General features: G+C 40.6%; 2 protein-coding genes across 2 annotated transcripts in view; both read right to left on the reverse strand.

Annotated features, from left to right (window-relative positions):
• SMIM30 (small integral membrane protein 30) overlaps positions 1-22808 on the reverse strand; it is a 373817-nt gene that overhangs the window by 206670 nt on the left and 144339 nt on the right. The window lies entirely within an intron of this gene.
• TMEM168 (transmembrane protein 168) lies at positions 944-22210 on the reverse strand. Its single transcript, XM_065743458.1, has 5 exons — positions 22083-22210; positions 17348-18615; positions 7319-7461; positions 6196-6470; positions 944-2557 (listed from the first exon to the last, which is right to left on the reverse strand). The coding sequence occupies exons 2-5, from the start codon at positions 18482-18484 to the stop codon at positions 2010-2012; spliced, it is 2103 nt and encodes a 700-aa protein (XP_065599530.1). The 5' UTR covers positions 18485-18615; positions 22083-22210; the 3' UTR covers positions 944-2009.

Raw genomic sequence — 22808 nt, forward strand, 5'->3', positions numbered from 1 at the left:
TTCAAGTTGGGTGCACGAGAGAGCTTTAGATAGCGAGGCTTCTGAGGAGCCTTTAGAAGTGCTCTGAAGTAAGACCAGTAAGGGATTTGTCTGCTTGACCTTCGGCATGTGAAAGTAAAAACAAGACAAAGCTGTCAGGCAAAACCAGTGCAAAGTCGACTTCGTGCTAAAACAGATCAAACGAGTCTTCCTCCATGAACATTTACTTCTCCCTGGTAATGAGCAGTGAATGCTAGCACAGATTCACATCTAACTTTCAGACAATTTAAATAAGATGGTACCTACCCCAGGCTCTCACTTTAGGAACTTCAACGGGATACCTGAAGCGAGATGGTGCCACTATTCTCTGTTCACCCCTCTGGATTCTGAGACAGAGTTCCTTCCAGTCATGGCACTTACTCAAAGAAAGGTCAGTGGGACTGAGCCTTGGTAGGATGTCAAATTTCACATCTCATTCCTTTATCCACTTTCCTCTTTAAGAAAGGTGATGGACAAGCAGCAAAATGGGGGGTGAGGGAGAGTTTTTTGGTAAATAAAGTTGTGCAATGCACAGAAACGAAGAAACTTAGTGGCTCCCAATTGCAAATCCTGCAAAATCACCACGTGGAAGATGGTAGGTGCAAATTACTGTGGCTACTTCAGATATCATAATTTGATAACATTTTATTTTCATGAGTTACTAACAGATATCAGTTTGCAGAAATCTCTGCCTGAGAAGGTCAGATGGAATTAGAAAAGCCCTAGAAAACAAAGACTTACAGAGCTCCTAAAAAGATGTATTTAAATTAAAAAAAATTGCTATGTTTTAGATAAATATCAGCTACCATCTGAAATTTTTATTAAAATACTGATGGAAAAAAATGAACTCCAGTTATTCTGCATTGTACACGTGTGCAAAAGCACCAATTTTACTATCTTAGTGGATTAGTCATTTAACTCTTGTACGTAGGCAAACAAGACAAAAAAGCTACATGGCTTCTCTGAAAAGCATTGGGACTGGCTTCCTAGAGTCCCATCCCACTCTGTAACAAGAAGGATTAAGACCAAGACCTTGTGGCTGGGAAAACAGAATTAAGGAATATTCAGGATTCAGTGCTAGCTTAAGGGAATCATCTTTCTGACAAACTGCTTGCTCAAGGCTTTGATAGGTTTTGGGGTGAACTCGTTGGTCTAATCCTGGATTGAACATTTTACAGAATTGAGGTTTAGGCACACATCAGTGTGGAAGCAAGGCTTATTACCTACAGACTATTTTCTTGGTTAAAATCCTTGGGGTTCGCTTTCTTCAGAGTACTTTTTCAAAAATACAAACAAGCTTGAGCCAGAAAAACACAGAACCACCCTGGCCAGTGAGGAAAATACTCTCAGTGCACTTCTCATTCCACTGGAACATCACGAGGTTATCTGATTTCCTTGTTTCCTGTGACAAATTTCCACTGACGGCAGTAGAGAATGAGGCAGGAGCTGAAGATGTAAAAGAAAATAGAACTAAAGATTCTTGCTACTTACCTACGATGATTTCTCATTCTTCTAATTTTTGGCTCAGTGCTATAATGTCCTTGAACCCATCAAATAACTTCAAGGACATATATATTGATTTAAATATTAGCTTGCTTCCTTTCCTGTATTTGAATCTTACAGTGATATAAATGACAAATAAGCACGCTCTAACATTCGTTGTCTTCACGCTGGTAATTCTGAACAAAGGCTGCTTTAAGTAGCATATGTGAACATGCAAACTGTTGCCAAAATGCACGGTCTTATTCAAGTCCCTTACATACGTACATACAGTCCAGTAACAAAACACAAATATTATAGTCCTCTTCTGTTTAAGACTGCAGTTTCTAACTGTTGCATATACTGTAGCTGCTCAAAGAGCTGAACAAAATGAGTGCAGATTTATTCAAAGAAAAGAGTCATATAAAAAAAATTAAAAAAACCCAAACTGTAAATACTTTAAAGTGAGGAAGTTCCCAGAGCCCTCACTTCATTTCCTCTTTGGTTCCTAATTAGGATTTGACAAGTTTGAAACCCTGTCCTGTGTCCAACACTGTGGGAAGAAACCAGCTCATTTTCCATCTTTTCAAGCACCTAAAACACGCTTTACAGACCCAGAACATATTGAGACCGCAAAACCAGTTTGCCAAATGCACTAATGGATAGGTGACACGTGGGAAATATATCATCCAGTGTTTGGCAACATCACTTCCTGTTGGCAAGTGCAGAGTATAGTCACTCCAGCGTTTCGACACGCCATACACTGCTTTCACTGTACGCCCCTTTTCCGACCAGCTGATGTTGCTGTCAGGGTTACAGTTGTACTCAACCCATTGCCTGGTGAAGTCCCCGAGCTGTGGAGGGTCTGCTTCTTCAACGTCTACAACTCTGGCCATCTCTGCCCCTTGCACTGCGACATACTGGTCGTTTACTTTTCTGACTTCTTTAACCCAAGGCTGAGAGTTCTCACAGTCTAGAACAATGATGAGTCGAGAACAGAAAGTGCCATTCTTTTCCCTCCACCACTCCAAAAGCGTGTCAAGTCGTAAAGCATCACCTCCTGCCACAAGCAAAACAACATTAGCATGACGAAACAGAAAACTCTTGTAGGACTATTAAAGTGGATTCTAAAACACTTGCAGCTTGAGCGTCACAACCTTTCATGTTCCTCCCCAACTGATGCTCCAGTGAAATAAAGTTACCTACGATGGGGATTCCTTCTGTAAGTGTAAAGGAAACTGCAGGATTCGTGTAGCTTTGAAAATGGAACTACTTACTCAAGTCTCTAAGGGAAACGTCTTGCAAACAAGTGAATACAACTCCACCGGCTCCACAGTGATTATTAATGTAGGAACTGATGTCTGTGTATTAGAGGTTGGAACTACATATTTACAACAAAAACACTCTGGTTTGAAAATGTCCACTTCAGAAAGAAAAATAAACTAACATGACTTACAGAAGAGAAGTAGGAAGGTGTAATTTAAAATAACTGCATTCAATTCCAGAGTGGTTTTTATTGTGTAGCATAAGCACATCTAGTAAACTTTAAAGTCTTGTTAGTAGGAACTGAACTGCACAGATGAATCTCAAAACACAATAGCTGTGTATTTCAGCACTCACATTTCTGTCAGTAACGGGTGACAAAAGAAGTAATTCAAGTTAACAGCTTTGAGTTAAAGCTTTGAGCATGATATTGCAAAGTAAAATCAAAATTATAGGGCTACAGCTTTCTCCAAAATGAATGCAAACTTGGGAAAAAATAACTCCAAAAAAACCCTTAAGAATCTACAACAGCAATTTAATCTTGGTACATGATCCCCCAGATTGCTGTATTTTAGTGTATTTACACTGGAGACTTGTGTAGAAGCCAGTTTCCTTTTTTTCCTAGGTAAGACCCCTCTCTGTCAGTTATCAGTAAAAAATGTACTTGTCAGCATTTGAAAGGCTTATAAATAAACTTTACTTTAGTGTAACTATGCAGAGATACAGGTGATTTAAAAACAATATAATTGCTAGAACTGTCTAAAGAAAACAACCTCACCCTTCATCCACACACAAACTCACCCTCTGCTCCCAGCCCTACCAACCTCAACCACACAGATTGATTGGCCAGCACCAAGCTGTGTAAGAAACCTATGCATCTGGCCACATCTGGCTCAGACAGATTTCACAGGCAGCTGGGCTGATGGTTTCAGCAACAGAGACAAAGGTTGCTTAGCCCAGCTCTTGCCTTTGCATTCCCCGTGAAGAACACGACCTCCCGGGTCATTTGACTGCCCGTGCTTTATGCACACTAATTAACAGTTTCTTTGATACACCACTGTGCTACATCCCACCTTCCAACTACGGAGAAACAACATTACCGAACTAATAAATGCAGAAAGGCTTCTTTACAAGATGCCATTATAAAGCACAGACTACACTGCTGCTGCTGTGCAGTACCACAGCATAAACCAGCAGCAAGACACTGCTTTTTGTATTAGATGCAAACGATGCATTTCCTTGTTGCCATCTCTTTTAATCCTCTCCAGAGGTCAGAGAACAGTACACATTACAGGAGCTAATGACCAAATGTTCCATCTGTCACAGAACGCCACTGCCCAGCACAAAGTACGTGTGCTACCACTGTACAATCAAACATCCTTCATCTTTTCAGTTTATACTTCAGGTTGCACACAGAAGCAGCGCCGTCCGGAAGGACTTATCAAGTTGCACTCCATAATTTATCTAACTCTCACGATGGGAAACTAATCCCAAAGCGTATTCAAGACAAGTGCTAACTGTCTGGTTCCTTTTCTTTATATGACTGCACATTATCTCCAAGTAGAAACTGAAAAAGTGCTTGGAGAGACAACTGACAAGGAACTGGTTAAGTGGGCTGAAAATCACTGCATTTAAACACTGCAAAAACCTTATTGCAACTGTTAGCTCGTCCCTTAGCCTAAAGTCAAGACAGAGTGTAATACACACCACAGCTACCTGAGCAGGTGCACAGAGATCCCAGCTCCTCTGCCTCACTCCAAGTTGGCCAAAGGCAAGTCATGCTCTGGATGCTGCTAAATTTCTGCGACAGTGTTTGGGCATATATATCCTAGCAAACTAACGATGTCTGTGCTGCTGGCCGGAGCTCTGGCAGGAGGCAGAGCTGTGCAGTTTGCACGCTCCACATGGTGTATGGACAGGCTTGGCAGCAGTATGGGGTGGCAGCTGCTCTCCTGAATGCAACCACCTTATTCTCAGAGAAGTAATTCTGCCATTCTGGCACATACCATGTTATACCATTGATGCTAAGTGACTATTGCTGCAGTTTTTTGGTTTTTTTAAACTACTGATACAGATTAAGCCTTTTAGAAAAAAATATGCACTGCTCTTTGTTCAGGCATGGAATTGCACCAAAACAGGTGTTTGGCCACCAGATGAAAACTGACCTGTGTCTGAACAGCTTATCATGCCTGCAAAACTCAAATCTGCCTACTCTGTTCAAGATTACATGTCCTGGTAGATGGCTGATGAGCAGCCAGCAGCTCAGAAGCAGAGCACTATCCATGGAAACTAACTCTGACACAGGAAGAAAACAAGTTTCAAAGTTATCACTACCAGATTCATATTCTGTACACAGAATTATCAGAGGGCTATTTCCATACAGTTAGAGAATAAGGCTAAGCCTATCACCAATGTGAAAACTTCATACGTTTACTAAACAATCGTTTTTAAGTTAAGGTAGAAATGCACAAAACCAAGAGATCAAAAAAGGCCAAAAGGGGAAAAAATGGGTTTTTAATCTTGAGGCTACATTGTACCTACCATGACTCCCAAACTATAGGATGTCAGCAAACCAGTTTCTTTTTTCATGATACAAGGTTTCCTTAGTGTCTGAAGAGCTCCTTTTCTAGTGTGGTTGTACCAGCTTTTATTAATTTTACCTCATAAACACAGAATATGTCTTAAGGACACACATGCAGTCCTGCATGACAGCCTAGCTGTCACAGTGCTACAGAACACTGTGACAGAACTCACTCATAAGTGTGCTGACTCTGCCATGTCCAGGAAATGAGAAGAGATTATGTCTGCTCGATACAGTGAGCAAATACTCATCAAAGTATAGAGGAAATCTGTATCTAGAGCAAGAGGCTGTCTTTTCCACATTATTTTGCTGGAATAAAAATAAGTGATCTTTAAAGGTAGCTTTTCAAATTGTAAGTGGAATAAGAATCTGTTTAAACTTGCAAGCATACATTTGAGGTTGACAGCCATAAGAATAGCTGCTGCAAAAGGATTTTTATCAAACTGACTAAATACTAAAAAATGACAGAGAAGTTCACACAGTTCATACCTGACTGTCATACAGAGGAAGGAAAGGAAAGGATTGCTTTTTTAATTAACTGCAAATAAAAGAGGCTTCTGCATTTCTCTACTCTCTCCACTAGTAGAAGCATGCAACCTTGCCTACTTTGATGATTCTCTGTAGCCGATGAATTTCTTAACAGTCATGCTCTGTATATTACCAAATCCTTTCTTCCTTCCCTCCTAGGAGCTCATATGAACTTGTACTCCAATAATGTGGTTCTTTGCCATTCTGAACTACGAGATAACGTGACCATAACTTTGAAGTTTTGCAACATATTATGATTTTTTTAAGGAAAGAATTCAATGATTTATCAATGCTGAAATTATCAACAAGAAATGCACAAAAGTTACCTGCCAGTGCCCATTCACCAGAGCCATGTGAGTGACCACTGTAATATAAAATATAGGTATCATGTCTGGGTCCATCTGTGGTCCGAAGTTCAAGAAAAGACTTGATCTTGGAGTGAAGGGTGTCAAAGGACAGTCCACTTGTAGAGTAGTCACATCCATACGTCTCTATCATGTGATATGCAAAAAATCTTTGGATGGCATTAAGCATGCCTGTAGATCTCAGGTTCAACTCTTGCACGTGATCAGGTGGAAGAAGAGTTGGCTGGCCATCAGGACTAATTGAGAAGAAAACCAGTTCTGATCAATAATTATTTCAGGTTTAGCAGGAATTCAAATTAGCTTGAGAAAACAGTTTACAAAATGTCAAACTATATTTCACTGAGGAGCCATTATCTTCCTCTCCCTTCTGCCATGCCTTCTCCACTTCAAAGTGTGAGTCTTTACTCAGCCCCATGCATCTGACTTGTAGGGAGAGATATAGCATCCAACTTGCAGACAAGCAGTGACATGAATGTGCTGAGCTCCAGCTATGTCATTGAGTCTCACTCAGAGTATTGCCTTCAGACAGGTACTTCCTCACAGATAACTGGGTGCAGGGAAAATGAGTGCGAGTTTGCACAGAAAGTATCAAGCCAACAACAGATTAGAAGAAATGCAAGTCACATTTTACTCAGATATTTTGAATTAATGTATCTCTGTTCCAAAATAGTCTGTATGCTGTATGGTACTCCCTTACACAGACAGAACAACTCACTTGTGTGTGCTGGTCAAATGCTATTCTTCCAACATAAGAAATAAATTCCAGGTAATGGCATTCACAGCTTAGAAAATGAAAAGTTCTTAGAAAATGATGAACTGCACTTGGAACAAGCCAAGTATATTCAAGTGTGTGGGCATACAGAGCTGAACATGAATGTGTAATATAAGAGCAAGCTATTCATTAATCATAACAGTGAGAGATTTGGTACTCCAAGATACTCTGTGGAGTTAGTCACTCACTCTTTTTGAAGACTGAGGGACATGACAAGGAATAAACATATACCTAAGTAGCAGCACTGGATTGCCTCGATTTGCCAACAGTTCACTTACACTACTGTGAAGCTGAAGTATGTGGTAACCGTACCTGCAGAAGTTGGTGGGAATCACAACAGCATACCCAACACACGTTCCTCCCAGACAGTTTCCCAGCTCATGGAATAGCCCATGAGCCATGGACTCCAGAGGCAGAACGATGAGAAATGCACTCATGAAGATCCCGTTGGTTGGCTAGAGAGAAAACAGATGGACTTAGGTATTGCAAGAAAAGTTCTTCCTATATGCAGATTCCCTGTGTTTGATCAAACATAGCATGGAATGAGAGTTATTATATGTAATGAATATTTACGTGTTGACATATACAGTAAGTACTCTAATGACAAATGAAAGGTCAGTCTGGAGGTTTGGAAAGAAAGTTGCTGGTAAGCAGGGATCACTCTTCAGAAAGGAATGCATCTGAAATCACTGACAGCGCAGGATTTAGGCTTGAAAGCCCCGATCACAGCTTAAGCTATACCCATTTAAGCAGTTATATCAAATGCCACAAAATTATTTATGTGTATAAAATAAGTACATCTGTAAATATTAGCAGGATCAGGACTTAGCCAGTGAAGTACTGCGTGCAACATCACGCACCTAGCACGAGATGACAGTGTACTCTAATGCACCATTAAAAATATCAATTCTGCTGTCCTTGCTTTTTAATGCTATGAGATTTAAAAAATATCCTTAGCAGGGTTCAATTTAATGCATCACACAAAGATGCACTAAGAACATTACTGCAATTAAAAATACAATTCTTTATGTATCTTGATACATAAGTATCAGACAAAAAAGAATATCTACTATGGGACTTAGTAGCATCCACACAGCTAATATTCTACGTGAAGCTTTCCTGTTCTGTAGATAAAAAGCAAGGAAAGGATTACTTCAGTAACAGTAAAACGTAGATTGCTCCAATGAAAAATTCAGTTGCAACCACTAGTACTAGCACAGTAAAAGCAAACTTCTCAAGTGGCAGGTGTCAGCAGGAGGCAGCCTGGTCTCAGGTTTCTCTTATTTAAATGTGACATGACTGAGTTTAATAAGGCATGCAGTGCTTTAGGAAAGGTAGAAAAAATACAAAACATCAACCAAGAACATTAATGTCCATGGTAAAGTTATCAAGTATCCGTATTTGTTTTGCAGCCAAAGAAATAAATTCATGCCTACAGCCTCCTGTCTTCAGAAGAGTGCTGTGGTCTCCCATTTACGTGTGGTCATGTACAGCATTAGTATTTTCTTTACATCTGGATTCTGCTTTTAACACTCTCAGGGATTTGCTGCAGACCGGTAGTTCAGCTTAACACACAGACTAAAAAATTATGATTTGGAAAGTGAATCAGACTGAAAAAATGGAATTTAAAGCAACACCCTTCTTATTGGCACACAATGCTAACTTGACAATATTCAGTTTTTAAGAATATTGTGTGACTTTGAAAGAAAAGCTTTTACTCATCTCCTGTGCTTCCAGCCCTGAGATACTGTGTTTTCTGAACGTTCCAGTTTTAAATAGTGGTCCATTGTACTACTGATAGGATTTCACTTGAGTCCTTGAAATGGTGACAGCGATGCTTTTAGCACAGATAAACACCAGAATCTGCTATTACCTGATAATAATTAGTAACATCATTAACTGACAGCACCATTCTCAAATAACAGTTAAGTGTTAACTCACTGCACAATTCTCAAATTCCACCACCTGAAACCTCTATAAAATCATATCCAGACTTGTCTAGCTTCACGGAATTTCTTACCAGTGAGAAGTTTATTTACCAAGTTTCTAGAGCTGAAGAGCAAGGCCATGACACTGAGCAGGCATTTTATCACACCATCAAAAATCAAGGAGAGCTTCCCTCTACAGTACTGCACACCTCGTCAGAAAAGAGCATAATATGCTGTGATTGTCTAACATTTGAGCAATAAAATCAGTTCAAACACTGAGTCTATAAAAGGTGATAATTCTCTTGATAATAAAGCAACCAGATTACACATGGTGTAATGTAATCCGACATTTGGTGCTAATGACTTGAATCCACGAGGAGTAATGCCGACCCATTAAGTGCACACACATTATAGGAGATTCATAATCACTTTTATGTGCATCATTTTCTTAGCCATCTCAGGAGGTATCTTCCATCATTCCAGGTACACTCCTTTCTAATTCTGTCTATTGCTCAGGGGGTCGGGATCCCTTGGTGAGTTTGGAGATAGGAAGTATTCACAGCAAGTACAAAGAAGCACTCCTAAAGCAACTCTCATATTCAGTGTCACACCATGAGGATTTTCAGAGTAATTTCCCCAAACCAGAGATTTGAAGGCTTGTGAAACTGCAGATGCCAGAAGGTAACTGGCCTTAAGTTACTGTAGAAATTAAAGGGCTCATCTGGAAAACTTTCAGGTTTATGATCAGTTAGAGGTTCTTCTGAACCTTGAAAAGCCTGAATGCACAAACCATAAAGTATTATAATCTATTCTTAGAACTATGACAAATCCAGCTTTTCCATCACATATAAACATGATGTATATAAAGACGAGTTTTGGATCTAGCTGTAACAAACTGCTTCTATGTTGCTAATAGTGTTTTGATCTAAATGAACAAATTACAAATCAAAAAAATACATCTGCCTATAAAAACGACAGATATCAGGGTATCATAAAGAATGTAATTACATCATTAATTTAATGAATTTTTATTTTAAAAGTTTTCTTAGAAAATGCTATCATGTTCTAAATACCCCCTGCATTTCCCCAAGCCCCTAAAACATACAGGTCAATAAGCATACAGAGCATTCTGCAATAAAAGTATTTGAGATCATCATGACAATTTACAGTTTTCATCAAATTTCCAACTGAGCCTGATTAAATAAATTTACAATTAATCGCTGAAAGTATTCTTACTAATATAAATATACTAGCAGGAAAATTCACAAGTACTTTTTGGATAAGGGTCATATATAGAAAAGGTAATCACCTCTACGATCCATCTCACTCTGTATCTTACTTTTAGTTAGTAATAAATACTAAAGAAGAATGGGAAACATACTCTACTGTATTACAAGTCAACTCAGCTCCAACTTAGGTTTCAACTCCATCCTCATTTAGTGGTTATCTTGCACCACCAAGCAGTAAAGCATATTTATTGTTAGGATATACATTTTACGTGATAGACATCTATCTATCTATAGACATCTATCTAATGTAAAGATGGCACTTGCAGTCAGCTTTTCAACTGTTTTGATTTAGAAGAAAGATAGGACTAAGAAATACAAGAATAATTAATGGTGTTTGTTTGGAGAATTCTACGGTAAGGTGAAACATTTTAATTCAGTGCTGTAAAAAAATAAAAGACAGCATTTTAAAGAACCTAAACTATAACACAACAAGAAATACTATTTAATTAAGTAACTATTCTAAGTCTTAAGGTGGGTCCCTCTTTTAAGATAGCAGCTCAGATGCCAGGTGGAGATTTACTAAATCCAAAGTTTTTGATGACTCACCCCTAAAGGAGCCCATTTTCACTCTGGTTCTGACTACTCAAGCAATCAGCCTAAAGCAGCTCTCTGTATTCCAAGTGCCCACTGCTCCCAGACCACATAAAAAGCAAACAGAAGACAGTGACCACCTCTGTAATACCACTGAAAACATCATAAATGTTTTTGTTTCTTTGCTTTTGCTGATTTTATTGTTTGTTTTCTGCCTTTGTCTGTGTTCTTCTAAAGATTATCTAGGAAATATACAGTGCATTCTCATTTCAAATAATGTGGAAAAGGTTTGAAAAATACTTCTTGCCTTTGGCTACCAAAATGAGAGACGATTCATCTTTCAAAATGAGTGAGATTTGCTAGCAGTACTTGATATACAAAGTATACAATTCTATATTCATGTATAGGACAACTCCATTTCCAATGAGAAAACCACTGCTGAAACAATTCCAACAGAGCATTTAACAGCTGAGCATTAGTGAGATGTGACTGACACAACCACAAGAAGAAGAAAAAAAAAACCAACAACTAAAAATCATTAAATTAAGTAGGAAGCCAGTTACAAAGACCTATAGAAAAACCCTTCTGACTAAACATAAATTAATAAGCAGATGTCAGCTCAGATTATCCCAGAGCTGCCAAAAGGTGAGACTGGCAGGGCCCTCTGGAGGTCACCTGCTCCAGCCCCCTGCTTGGGCAGGGCCACCCAGAGCAGGCAGCCCAGGATTGCCTGTGCCAGAGCAACACAACTGAGGAGGCTTACAGACATGGATTCGTGCATTTGTAAGGAAAAATTCTGCCCTGCATTTCAGTATCCAAGCTGAGGAACAGCTCTGTTTTTACCTATCCTTACGTGCACGTTCTTGCACACATACAGGGAAATAAAACCAACAAGTAATGCTGCTGAGCTCCTCTCCAGCTGTCCTGCGAACACAAAGCCTCATACACTCCAGGAAGAGAGCTCAGGAGAAAAAGAATAACTTGATAACTAAGCTACAAAGGATAGCTTATTACAAACAAAAACAAGATATGTGCTCTACAGGGAAAAAAAAGAAAAAGACAGAACTTGTGGAGTTACACTGTAAATCAACTACCAGAAGAAACAGCCTTATAACAAATTATTTAATGAAAGAACAGTCTCAGGAGAACAATAAATAATCCATTGCTTCTGACTAATAAAATAACACTGGGAAAATCAAGAAAATGGTTTCAGATATCAATAGTCATCACATGCACTGGCAGACAGATTTGATGCACCCATCTCTGATCTTTGTGTCCCATCTCTGATCTCTGCTCTAATCACAGGAAAGCCTCTGACGTGCATTTGTAATAACAAAACCAGAAACAGATGTCAATTTAAAAGCATATCAACTTGAATTCTGCAATTAATTAGACTGACAGTAAATCTTTAACATAAATCAGACTCTTCAGACTAACAACAACAGATACTCTTTATCTTGTCACAGAGTTAATGCAGGTGCTACCTCCCAGTGTTTCATCAAACTTCTGTGGATTAGGAAGGAACATTAACTTGGGTTTGAATTTCAGCCTAAGGTGCATTCACCATGACAGAAGGAATGGAACCAATCACTCCCCTACTATGTTAGGCTCAGAGCTGAGGCTAATTCAGCCACCAAAAGCAATCAGGCTCATGTGAACTCTATCCTCATCCATCCTTCTCAGACAAAACGGGTACAGTGATGAGCAAGAGCTCTGCTACTGCTCCAGGGTGCCCATCATGAACTAGAGCACCTTGTCCGTGAGTAGGCACCACACTGCATCCATTGGGTTGGGACCAGGGGTGTGGGTAGCTAAGAAGGGCTGCAGAGAGAAAGATGGGTAACAAACTAACAGAGTAATGTCTGTTTGAGAAGGGATTAGCCATGAGCAAGTAGGATTTGGGATCTAGCTGATGAAACAGTGGGGAGAGAGAGAATAACTAGGTTGTGAAAAGCTGAGATGAGTCTGTAAATAAACAGGGAGACCAGTATGTAAGGCACATCAGTGAGGGATAAAAGATGATCAAGGAGAGCAGGAATGGCAAGGTTATTGAAGAAAACATGTGGAGGGACAGCAGTGTACACCAAGCTTTCAAAAACCTACTGCAAGATGGTCACGATGGTCACATAGCACAGAGAGTACAAGAACCTGACTCCCCCAGACAAGAAAGTACTCACACAGTAAACTAACTTTTCTTCTATGAACAAAAGGACTTAAACAGTACTGCTCATTTAAGTACAAGAACTCAAATATATAAAGGATATCATTATTTCACTAACCCATAAAATTCACTAAAAACAAGAATAATGTACTGAAAGTACCTCATTCCATTACTTTACCTGTCTCTGACATAGTTCATTTTTCTCCTGCTAATACTAAATACAGGTCTACCAGCAATAATAATTCTCTTTAGCCAGTAATTCAGCAAAACTGTACTCTTACCTTGGCATACAGCACTTAAAAATTTGACTTTAAGTTTCTGAGAAAAAGATTCCTCCAAACCTTCCCAAAATCTCTGCTTGCAAATTCCAAGACCTTCATGTGCAATTTTTTCATCATTTTATTAGCATCTGAAAGAAGTAATGTCTGAGTCATTTGCATGTCTTCTGCTGGATTCTGTTCCAACCAAGAGCCTAATTACAGACAGGCACATGAGTAATTGCTGAAATGAGTAAGTACTATTGGAGTTAAAGAGGCTATTGATCTGACTAAAACTATTTACAGAAACAGAAAGGCAGTGAAGAACACTTACTGCAGATTTTTGCAAGAAAAATTTCAGTGCATTTCTACTGCCAAGTCAAGGTGTCCTTCCCTTCCAGCAAAAGCAGGGATTATTCTCAGAAGCAGACCATGTCACTACTCCCACTGAAAACCTGCTACTCAATTTTTGAATGCAATCAGCTTTAACAAATTACTTTCACATTTCTTGTGCTTCTTGAGCAAATCCTCTGACTTCAGGTAGACTCCTCTCATTCCAAGTCTGATCTGTCGGAGAGACAATCTGCTTAGCTCTTCCCAAGCACATACCAAAGCCCCAGGAACAGAGACTTACAGCCCTTAGCATACTGCAAGGGCTAAACTCCCATTAAAGAAAGGTCCTTGGCTAACAGGACTTGAATCCTCAACAGTCCTGCTAGAGTCAGATGAGTACTATGCACACAATGATAAGCCAATTGTTCTTGTTTTAAAGGCTATGCTACGAAATGATGTTTTATTTGCCTGTTAGGAAGCACCTTTCCAAGACTTAGACTTTTAAACAGCTCTGTATGCAAAACGTGAAAAAGGACATTTTAAAAGGAGCAAACACATCTACAGAAACTGCTGACTCAGGAGGACTCTGTGTTCCTAAGAATGTAAGGAAAAAACACACCACAAATTTAATTGAAAAACTAAACCCCTAACATGAAAATGTAAGGGTGGCTGTATTCAGTGACATCAAAGGTCCATCTAGGAGAGTGTAGTCTCCAGAGTCCAACCAGATACCTATGTAAGACTGTAAGGAACAGCATTAATCTTTCCTGAATACTCTAGCTACTGGTGGCTCACGGGCTCCTTGAGCCAGACATAGTTTCCTTACAGAACGTAAGCCTCAATGACCTCAGTAACTCAAAGCCCCATCAACTTGTTCAGAACTTACTTTCTGATATACACAGTATTTTATATTTTTGTATTCCCACTTAGTTTGTTTCCATACCGAAGCATTCTCACTAAACCATTCCTTCCATAGAAACTGTTTTAAGTCTCCGATGAATTTCATCACTCTTCTGCAAACCTTCTCCTGTTCTCTTATCTACTGGCTGACAAGTAAGAATTGCACTGTTACTGAAAATATTGAAGCTACAGTGCATAAGAATACCTCCAGTCCTTTCCCAACAATTCCCAGTATTTAATTTGCTTTTTGACCACTATTTATCATTAAGCTAATGTCATCATGGGAAGGCAACTGCCACCCCAAAAATCTTTTCCTGTTACATACTAACATCAGAAATAGCCTTTTTTTCTGGAGCAAGAGTTTCTAACAGCTAGAACACAAACGATATATAAATCCCAATTTACACTGGCAGGCTATATGCTGATATATCACTGCTTTCTTACTTCTAATTATTTCAAAAACTGACATTATCCAGAAACATACAGAAGAGGCACAGCTTCCTGCAGTTACTGTAACAAGGTATCCATGTATCAGACCATGCTTGGGCGAGCACTGATAAAACACCTCAAGAGCAGAAGAAATAGGCACAGAGTGATCTGCGAGGCAAACATCACGCCTTGGAAACAGAAATGCTTTTAGCTGAAGACAACTGTACTCATTATCTTAAACTAATTCATTACTGTAAGTGCACAGTGGAAGAAACACAAATATAGTAAAATAAATGTCAACATAACTATCTCCAAAAATAAAAAACGTATTTCTGGACAAGTATGTGGTCTGATGCCTTTCATTTCTGCCACTACCATTACTCGTCTTCCCACTCAATAGGTAAATACACAACCCATCAGACAGAGGTGATGAGCATCAGCTTATCTTATTTACACACAGAAACTAGAAACTGAAATTAGACAGTAACAAATACTATGGTTTTAGCTGAACTGTCAGCTTGCCTCTTGCAAAATGTCCCACACAAGTCATTTCAGAGCACAGAAGCACTTTCCCAGAATTAGAGGCCTGAAAATTAACAAACACATAACAGCTGCAGTTATTTTTGGGTGCACAACAGAGATGGGAGAAAAAAAAAAAAAGACAAGGAATTATCAGCACAAAGAGAAAAAAGTAACAGGATGGGTTTGAATCCAATCCTCCCTGCTTATGCAAGCAACCCACACTCACAAAGCAGCCCTCCTGAGGGCAGGGCCATAACACTTCAGTCGGATCTGAGGGGAAGGGAAGCCAGCCCCTCAGGGCTCTGCACAGTCACTGGAAGCCACTAGAAAAAAACAAAACCTCCTCTCAGCTACCTGGCCAGTTCACACAGCTCATCTGCTCCGACTGCTTTGTTGGGTATGAACAGCTGGAGTGACTTCAGCCAATCCATTTTTGTAATAACCCAGGAACATTAAAGGAGTAGGGCAAAGACAAAGAAACTAGCAAGAATATCTGAGAGATTGTGAGAAATTTGCTTTTACAGAAGAAGTCATCTGACATACCAAAACTAAGTATTTGCATTCTTCTTGATAAAAATCACAACATTCTCAGGAGAAAAAAGCATGGAAGTCAAAAATATTGATATGCTGATATTCTATATTTACTGTTTTGTTTCCCAATCTGTTTCCCCACTTCTTTCAGTGCATTAGCACCTTCACCTTCTGTAAACAGAATCACAGAATGGTTTGAGCTTGAAAGGACATTCAATACCATCTCGTTCCAACTCCCATGCCATGGGCAGGTTGTAACCTACCAGCTCAGGCTGCCCAGGGCCACATCCAACTTGGTCCTGAATGCCTCCACAGCTTCTCTGAGCATCCTGTGCCAGTGCCTCATGACCATCTGAGTAAAGAATTTCTTCCTAATATCTACTCTAAAACTCTTTTAGTTTAAAGCTGTTACACCTTCTCCTACCCCTATACTCTCTTGTGCTTGTTCATAACTCTGTGGATAACATCCCCTTCCTCCAGCACATCACCTTCATCACACCAACTCGCGTGGTGTCATCCATAAACTTGCTGAGGGTACTCTGAATCCCACTGTCCACGTCACTGACAAAGTTATTAAACAGTGCTGGTCCTAATACAGATCCCTGAGGGACAACAGGTCTCCACCTGGACATCAAGCTGTTGGCAACAGATCTTGGAGGGCAACCACCCAACCAATTCCTTATCTAAAAAGTGATTCATCCATCACATCCACATCTCTCCAAGACAGACCCCAAACTCTCTTTTCACCCTGCTGCCCCAGTGATAACATGTAAGGTACTTTTATTTGGGCACTCTGAGAGAAATGTACGTTTTCTGATACAGAAATCACATAGGCCCTAAGTGGGGTAAAAAAAAAACAACAAGTCTTCAGACAAGAACAATGTGATTTGAAGAACTGGTCTTTCTGAGGACATTTCCTATGATACCGACACTGAGAGCACTCATCACACCAACCATTCACTGGTTTATCACCTGACCCCTGACCTCCCATTAACAGTTAAGTACAAAGCAGAAGTACTGAATAAAAAAGTATTCTTAAAACAAACACTTGTCTTGATTCTATCAAAAAGGTCCATAAAACAAAGTTCTCAACGTGGTGATGCGTTAGTAGGATGTGATGCAGTGATATAGTTTTAGAACAAATTTTATAGCATAAGTAATTCAGAGGCAAAACAAGTAGGAAAATTTAAAATATTTTTCACACTCCTTTCGCCCTGGAAGCACAACCTGAACTTCCCATTCTGGTCATAAAGAATTTCCCTTTGCCTTCATTACCCACAGTCAAGGCAGCACAAAGTGTTAAATCTGATGAGGAAGCTTCTGAAGCCAAAGGTTCCAACTCTAAATTGCTAAGCTTTGATGACACGATACACCACCAAACGTCACAAGTATTTTAAGAAGCCAATAATTCTCAGGAGCATTCTCAAGAGGGAGATCAAGATAAAGAGATTATTACTTACTTGCCAAGAAACTGCCCCCAAAACAGCAGTTGCGAGAAGGCTGAAAAATACTAGCTGTTTTGAAATCAAACAGAAGTGACGCATTCCTTTAGATGCCATAACTCTATCAAGGCTGTTGTTCTCTGCACAGTGGGTATAGTATACTTTATGACAGTCATTTAATTTTGTGTGAAATCCCCAGAGAGTTATAAAAAAAATCACATGACAGATCATCCAAAAAATTCCAAAGATAGAAAAACCAGGTATCACAAAGTACCACAGATCCAAATCACGCAGCTTGAAGGCAGCAAGAATGAAAAAGATTAGTTCAATGACTCCAATTGAGATGACAGAAAGCCTTCTGCAAATTTTACCACGGTACAGGTAGGGCTTCCATCGTTCTGTAACCGAAAGTCCGCTGAAGTAGACATCGAGGAGGGGATCCGAAATCAGGCAGCTGAAGAAACAGGCCAAGGCAAAAGGGTTCGTGGGAATTTGCAACGATGGAAAAAAGAGCAAGGATGCAATGGCTCCAAAAATTGCCAAATTTGGAATGGCCAAAAAAGACTTCATACGTAAGTCAATAATCAACATGGCCAACGCCACAACCAAGAGAATAATACTCATAGATTTTTCTACCAGCATAGTTGTGCTGGCAATTGCAAATCCAACTAGCTCCAAAAATTCAACTGTTGTCAGCAGAGTCGGTCGATGATGGATACATCCACAAATCCTCTCAACCAAAGAACATAATAGCCTTAAAACAATGGCAGAAAGGAGTAGATATTTAGTAGCTTCTTCTTTCACATCATTTTTGAAGGCAGAATTATTGAGAAAACAGAGAAGGCCAAGCAAAAAACCAAACCAAAGATTGGAGAGACTCAAACTTGCCGTTTCCATTGAAAAATAGTAGTACAGTATGCTGGCAATTCCAAGAACAAACAGCCCGAGAATAAATATTACCAAAATCAGCGTGTCTGCAGTTTTTTCCCACCTGACATAAAGACCCATACAAATGGCGACCAGTAAGTTGATTCTGGCAAGATAGCCAAGATATCTGACTGACGAATGCATGTTCACTTCTCTGTTTGCTTCTTCTAGCCTTGTCATTGCTGCATAGAGACAATGACTAATGCAGTAACGCAGTGACCTACACATGTAAACTGCAGTTAGGGTTTTTTACCCACTTGACTGAAAGGAAATATTTGGGTTTCATCCAACAAATGCAGTGTGATAGCTGCCTTCTGTAATACCATTTCAGCAACAGTGCTCCAGAATCACTCAAATTCCTGGAAGAGAAATTTAAAAAAAATGTTAGTGGCACGACAGGCAGTTAACTCCTTTTAATAATATATAACCTATCTTCATTGGATATCTATGGGTATCCAAAGCACTGCTATGATATCCATCACCTTATTCAATACTTCACTGTGTCCTTGTTTTACTTTGCCATCACATTTTTAAGTTCTGCCTTTACACTAAACCTTCTCGGTATGTTCTGCAAGTCTTCTTTTTATTAGTCAGATAACTATAGAGTTTACAAGAAGAACTTGGCAATCAGTTAACAAGCTTCAACTGACAACAGATCACAAAAAAGGCAATTATCATTATCTCCACTTCTCAGAAGGGGAATAGATAAATAATTTATCAACTGATTTGGCAATCACCATATTCAGAGATAAAATTCAGCCTTTTATAACATAAACTCAACGTCTTCGGTTTTACCTCTGAGACATATTCCCCCACAAAACAAACAGCAACAAAAACAAAATAATCAAGATAAACATTATATTTAGAATGTAAACTCTTCTTACCCAGACCCATTTAACTGTCATGGTTTTCCTCTCAATACAGAATCACAGAATGGCTCAGGTTGGAAGGGCCCTTAAAGATCACCAAGATCCAACCACGTGCTGTGGGCAGGGTTACCAGTCACTGGATCAGACAGACTGACTACCCAGGGCCCTGTCCAACCTGGCCTCCAACACCTCCAGGGATGGGACATCCACAACTTCTCAGGGCGACCTCAGTGAAAAAATATTCCCTAACATCTAATCTAAATCTCTCCTCTTTTGGTTTAAAATCGTTCCCTTGTCCTGTAATTATCAAACCATGTGAGAAGTCAGACTTCTCTCCTGCTTATAAGCTCCTTTCAAGCACTTGGAGGGCCACAACGAGATCTCCCAGGAACCTTCTCTTCTGCAGACTGAACGAGCCCACCTCCCCCACTTTTTTGTTGTAGAAGTGCTCCAGCCTTCGCCATCATCTTCGTAGTTACTTTTGAACATGCTCCCACAGCTCCACATCTTCCTTGCGCTGGTGATTCCAGGTCTGGGCACAGTATTCCAGATGGGGCCTCGCAAGGGCAGAGTACAGGGGAATCATCACCTTCATTGCTTTCGATTCAGCCCAGAAACACGCGGTAACATTTTAATCTACTAAGAACTCACTAGAGATCATCAATATTTTACAGGATATGCTTCTTCCTGGTCTGAACTCAATTTTGAAACATGAGGACTGCAATCCGATTGGTGTTTAATCTTACTGAGTTTACACACAAACAATACTACTGATTTCAATAATTAGAATTCCCTCAAGAACTTTTGTTTCTATTTCCATCGACATCTATACTTCACTGTATTTACTTACTGGGAGAAATATAAAGGACATTTTGACTGAAATTCCCAACTTATGGTCATGTTCTCTCTTCTGCTTTAGGCTCCAGTTTCTTTAGCCAAGTAAACAATAACAGAAGTGAGGGACTGACTGGCCTTCACATTCTGGTTGTTCTGTAGACTGATATGCAATATTGAACTACCTTAAGTAACTGCTTTAGTGACAAACTGACGCTAAGAACTCCTATTTTTTAAATTGCTTATGATTGAGAACATTTTCAAAACACCTAAGATACACTACAGACACTACTTGGAAATAACTGTGCATTAAAAATCTGTTTAATTGAAACAGAATACATCCTATCTACTCAAAAGGGATGGCTATTACCTGGTGCTTTGTGAGTTCTCTGAATTTCAGCAATGCATTTCACAGTACTCATTAATGATTTATATATATAAACTAAATTCATAACTGCCTGGACTCTTAAGATCTCATAATTTTCTCCCCTCGCTCAGTACTACATGTTCCTCTCAGCCTTTCATTTGTTTACTGCTCCACATAGATTGCATAGCCTGAAGTTAGCTATCCTACTCGTGGTGACAACATACCAGGTATTACAGCTCTGTGCTTTCTCTTGTATTCATGTAACACAACCAGCATTCACGTTGTGGACAACATGAGCCACCTATTAAGCTTTCACGTACTCTCTCCGTCCACACCAAGTTTACAGTTAGCCCTCATTCGAGCCACAAACACAGGGGAATGATTTCACATTCTCTTGAAACTCCCAGCACTGATACTTGATGGCTGATACGCTGAGCTGCGTGTGCTGTCCAGCCATCACCGAACCTTCCTCGCATCCTCCAAGACAAGAATTAAAGCTGGAGGTATTTGTGCAGACAACAGCTTCATTCAAGGCATCGGACTGTCCCACATGCAAAATGTGTGAGCTCCCGCACAACACCTGGATTCAATTTTAGCCATTGCTGTTAAATCACTTTTTGGTAGGCTGTTACACAACCAACTCCCTCAGAGCAAGCCTCTGTTTGGCTGAGCACACATTGAGCTGGATTTTGTTGTCGTCACATCATGAGGAACACGAAACAGAAACTACTGCTGCCGGCGTCAAGGTGTCTGCACGAGCATGTTGATAGCAGAAAACACAGAGCTGGGTCAAATGCTGAGTGACCTGCAGCACAGCAGCAATGACACAGCTCAGACCCCAAATCCATCCTCATTTTTATGGGATTAGCAAAGACATGCATTAGGAAACCATTCTATTAGCCACCGATATTCTAACTGAAATGCATGGCCAACATTTTGGTTAAAAGAGGGAAAAGCTGTATTTTTGTGACATAACACAGACTTTAGCAAATGACTGTAACACAGCAAACCCAGCCCGTATTCTTATATCTGATAAATTCCTCAAAACATAACTATTTGCTGCTTTTGTCACTCATTTGTGTTTAAACTTGGAATAAAGGACAGTTCAAAGTTTGTTTTTTACTTCAAATGAATGGCATCCCTGTTTCAAGCTGCTGCTTCTGAGTTAAACAGTTGAGCAAATCAAGCTTGGGTACGAAGTAATCGGAGAATCATAGAGGATTTCTTTTTAAATGCTCTTTGGATTCAGCAGGCTTGCAACCCTAAGTAGAAGCTGAAGCCTGAAAACAGAATAAGCTCCCCAAAAGCTTTTTCATATAAAAAGGCACAGTGCTCCCGAAGCAGTTTGTACAGGCAGAAAAGAACCCAAAGTACACGCAAAGTAGCGTAGGGGCAGAGAGTTGGTGCCAATCCTGGGCGAGGCCTATCTACACCGGCTTCCCAAAGTCTGCCACAGGACCTCATCTTCTGCTGCACTCCAGTCCTGTGGTTTTCTGTAGCAAAAGCGACTCTGAACAAGAAAAACAGCGCTCACGCCAATGGGACGGCCTTAAGTCTCAGGGTAACGATTCCGTTCGCTCTGAAGCGGCAGCACGTAGCGCTGCGGGCCGGCAGCGGCCGTGCCAACGCCGAGCCAGGCGCTGCCGCTACTGGCGGCACAGGAGCCCGCCGCCTCCCGACAGCCGCTCCCCGGGCCTTTCCGCCGGGAAACCCTCGGCCCCGCTCCGGGGCCAGGCCCGAGCCTTCCCGCACTTACCTCAACAGGCGTCCCGCCAACTTCCTCCCGCCCCCCGCGCCGCGCCGCCGCCATCTTGAAGCTGAGGCCGCGGCTACGGGCACCGCCAGGGCACAAACGGCGGCGGGAGGGCCGGGCCCGGTGCCGCGGGGCTCGGACGGCCGCGTTACGGGGCGCTGGAGGCGGGAGCCGGGCGGAAGGGAAGCGCTGTCGCCTCCATGCGGTGCGCTGGCAGCCGCGTTGTGCACGGCCGGGGTTCAGACGCACCGTCAGGTTGTGCAGAGTAGCGTCCGCGTTTCGCTGCGGCGCAGTCGGGTGGGTGAGGGGAGGGAGGTCCCTTCCAACCCCTATGATTCTGAGAGGGATGAAATACGGTACCATGCGAGCGGGACGCTCCAGCTCTGCTGAAGTGTAATTTTCCTCATCTTTAGCTGACGAGGAACATTGCATTTTCAGTTCTTTAGGTTGCTTTTCCCATTGCCATCCTGTCCCCATAGCCTCAGTTTCAAAACCATCGTGGAGGAATACAGGAATGATCCCAAAGGGCAATAGGTGCTGCAAAGATTTATTTCATTAAGATAGAGGAGAAATTAAAACATCTTGAGTGTTAAGATCTGCATTCGCAAGTGGTCATGTTCTATCTAAGCAGGAGAGCAACAAATATGAGATCAACTGGAAGAACTTCAAAACCCCTTCTATAAAGTTAAGACCACAGCTGAGATGTACGAGTTGAAACTGAAGAGGTAA

This window comes from Cyrtonyx montezumae, unplaced genomic scaffold (assembly GCF_038088225.1).
Source record: "Cyrtonyx montezumae isolate F1298 unplaced genomic scaffold, pur_monq_1.0 scaffold_3, whole genome shotgun sequence".
Taxonomy (NCBI): domain Eukaryota; kingdom Metazoa; phylum Chordata; class Aves; order Galliformes; family Odontophoridae; genus Cyrtonyx; species Cyrtonyx montezumae.

Coding starts and splice junctions, on each gene's coding strand:
- TMEM168 (XM_065743458.1), bottom strand. CDS start 18,484: ATGTGTAGGTCACTGCGTTACTGCATTAGTCATTGTCTCTATGCAGCA. Junction 7,462..17,347: donor TGGGGGCAGTTTCTTGGCAA/GTAAGTAATAAT, acceptor TTTTCTCTCTAG/CCAACCAACGGGATCTTCAT. Junction 2,558..6,195: donor TGGTGAATGGGCACTGGCAG/GTAACTTTTGTG, acceptor TGCTTGTGGCAG/GAGGTGATGCTTTACGACTT.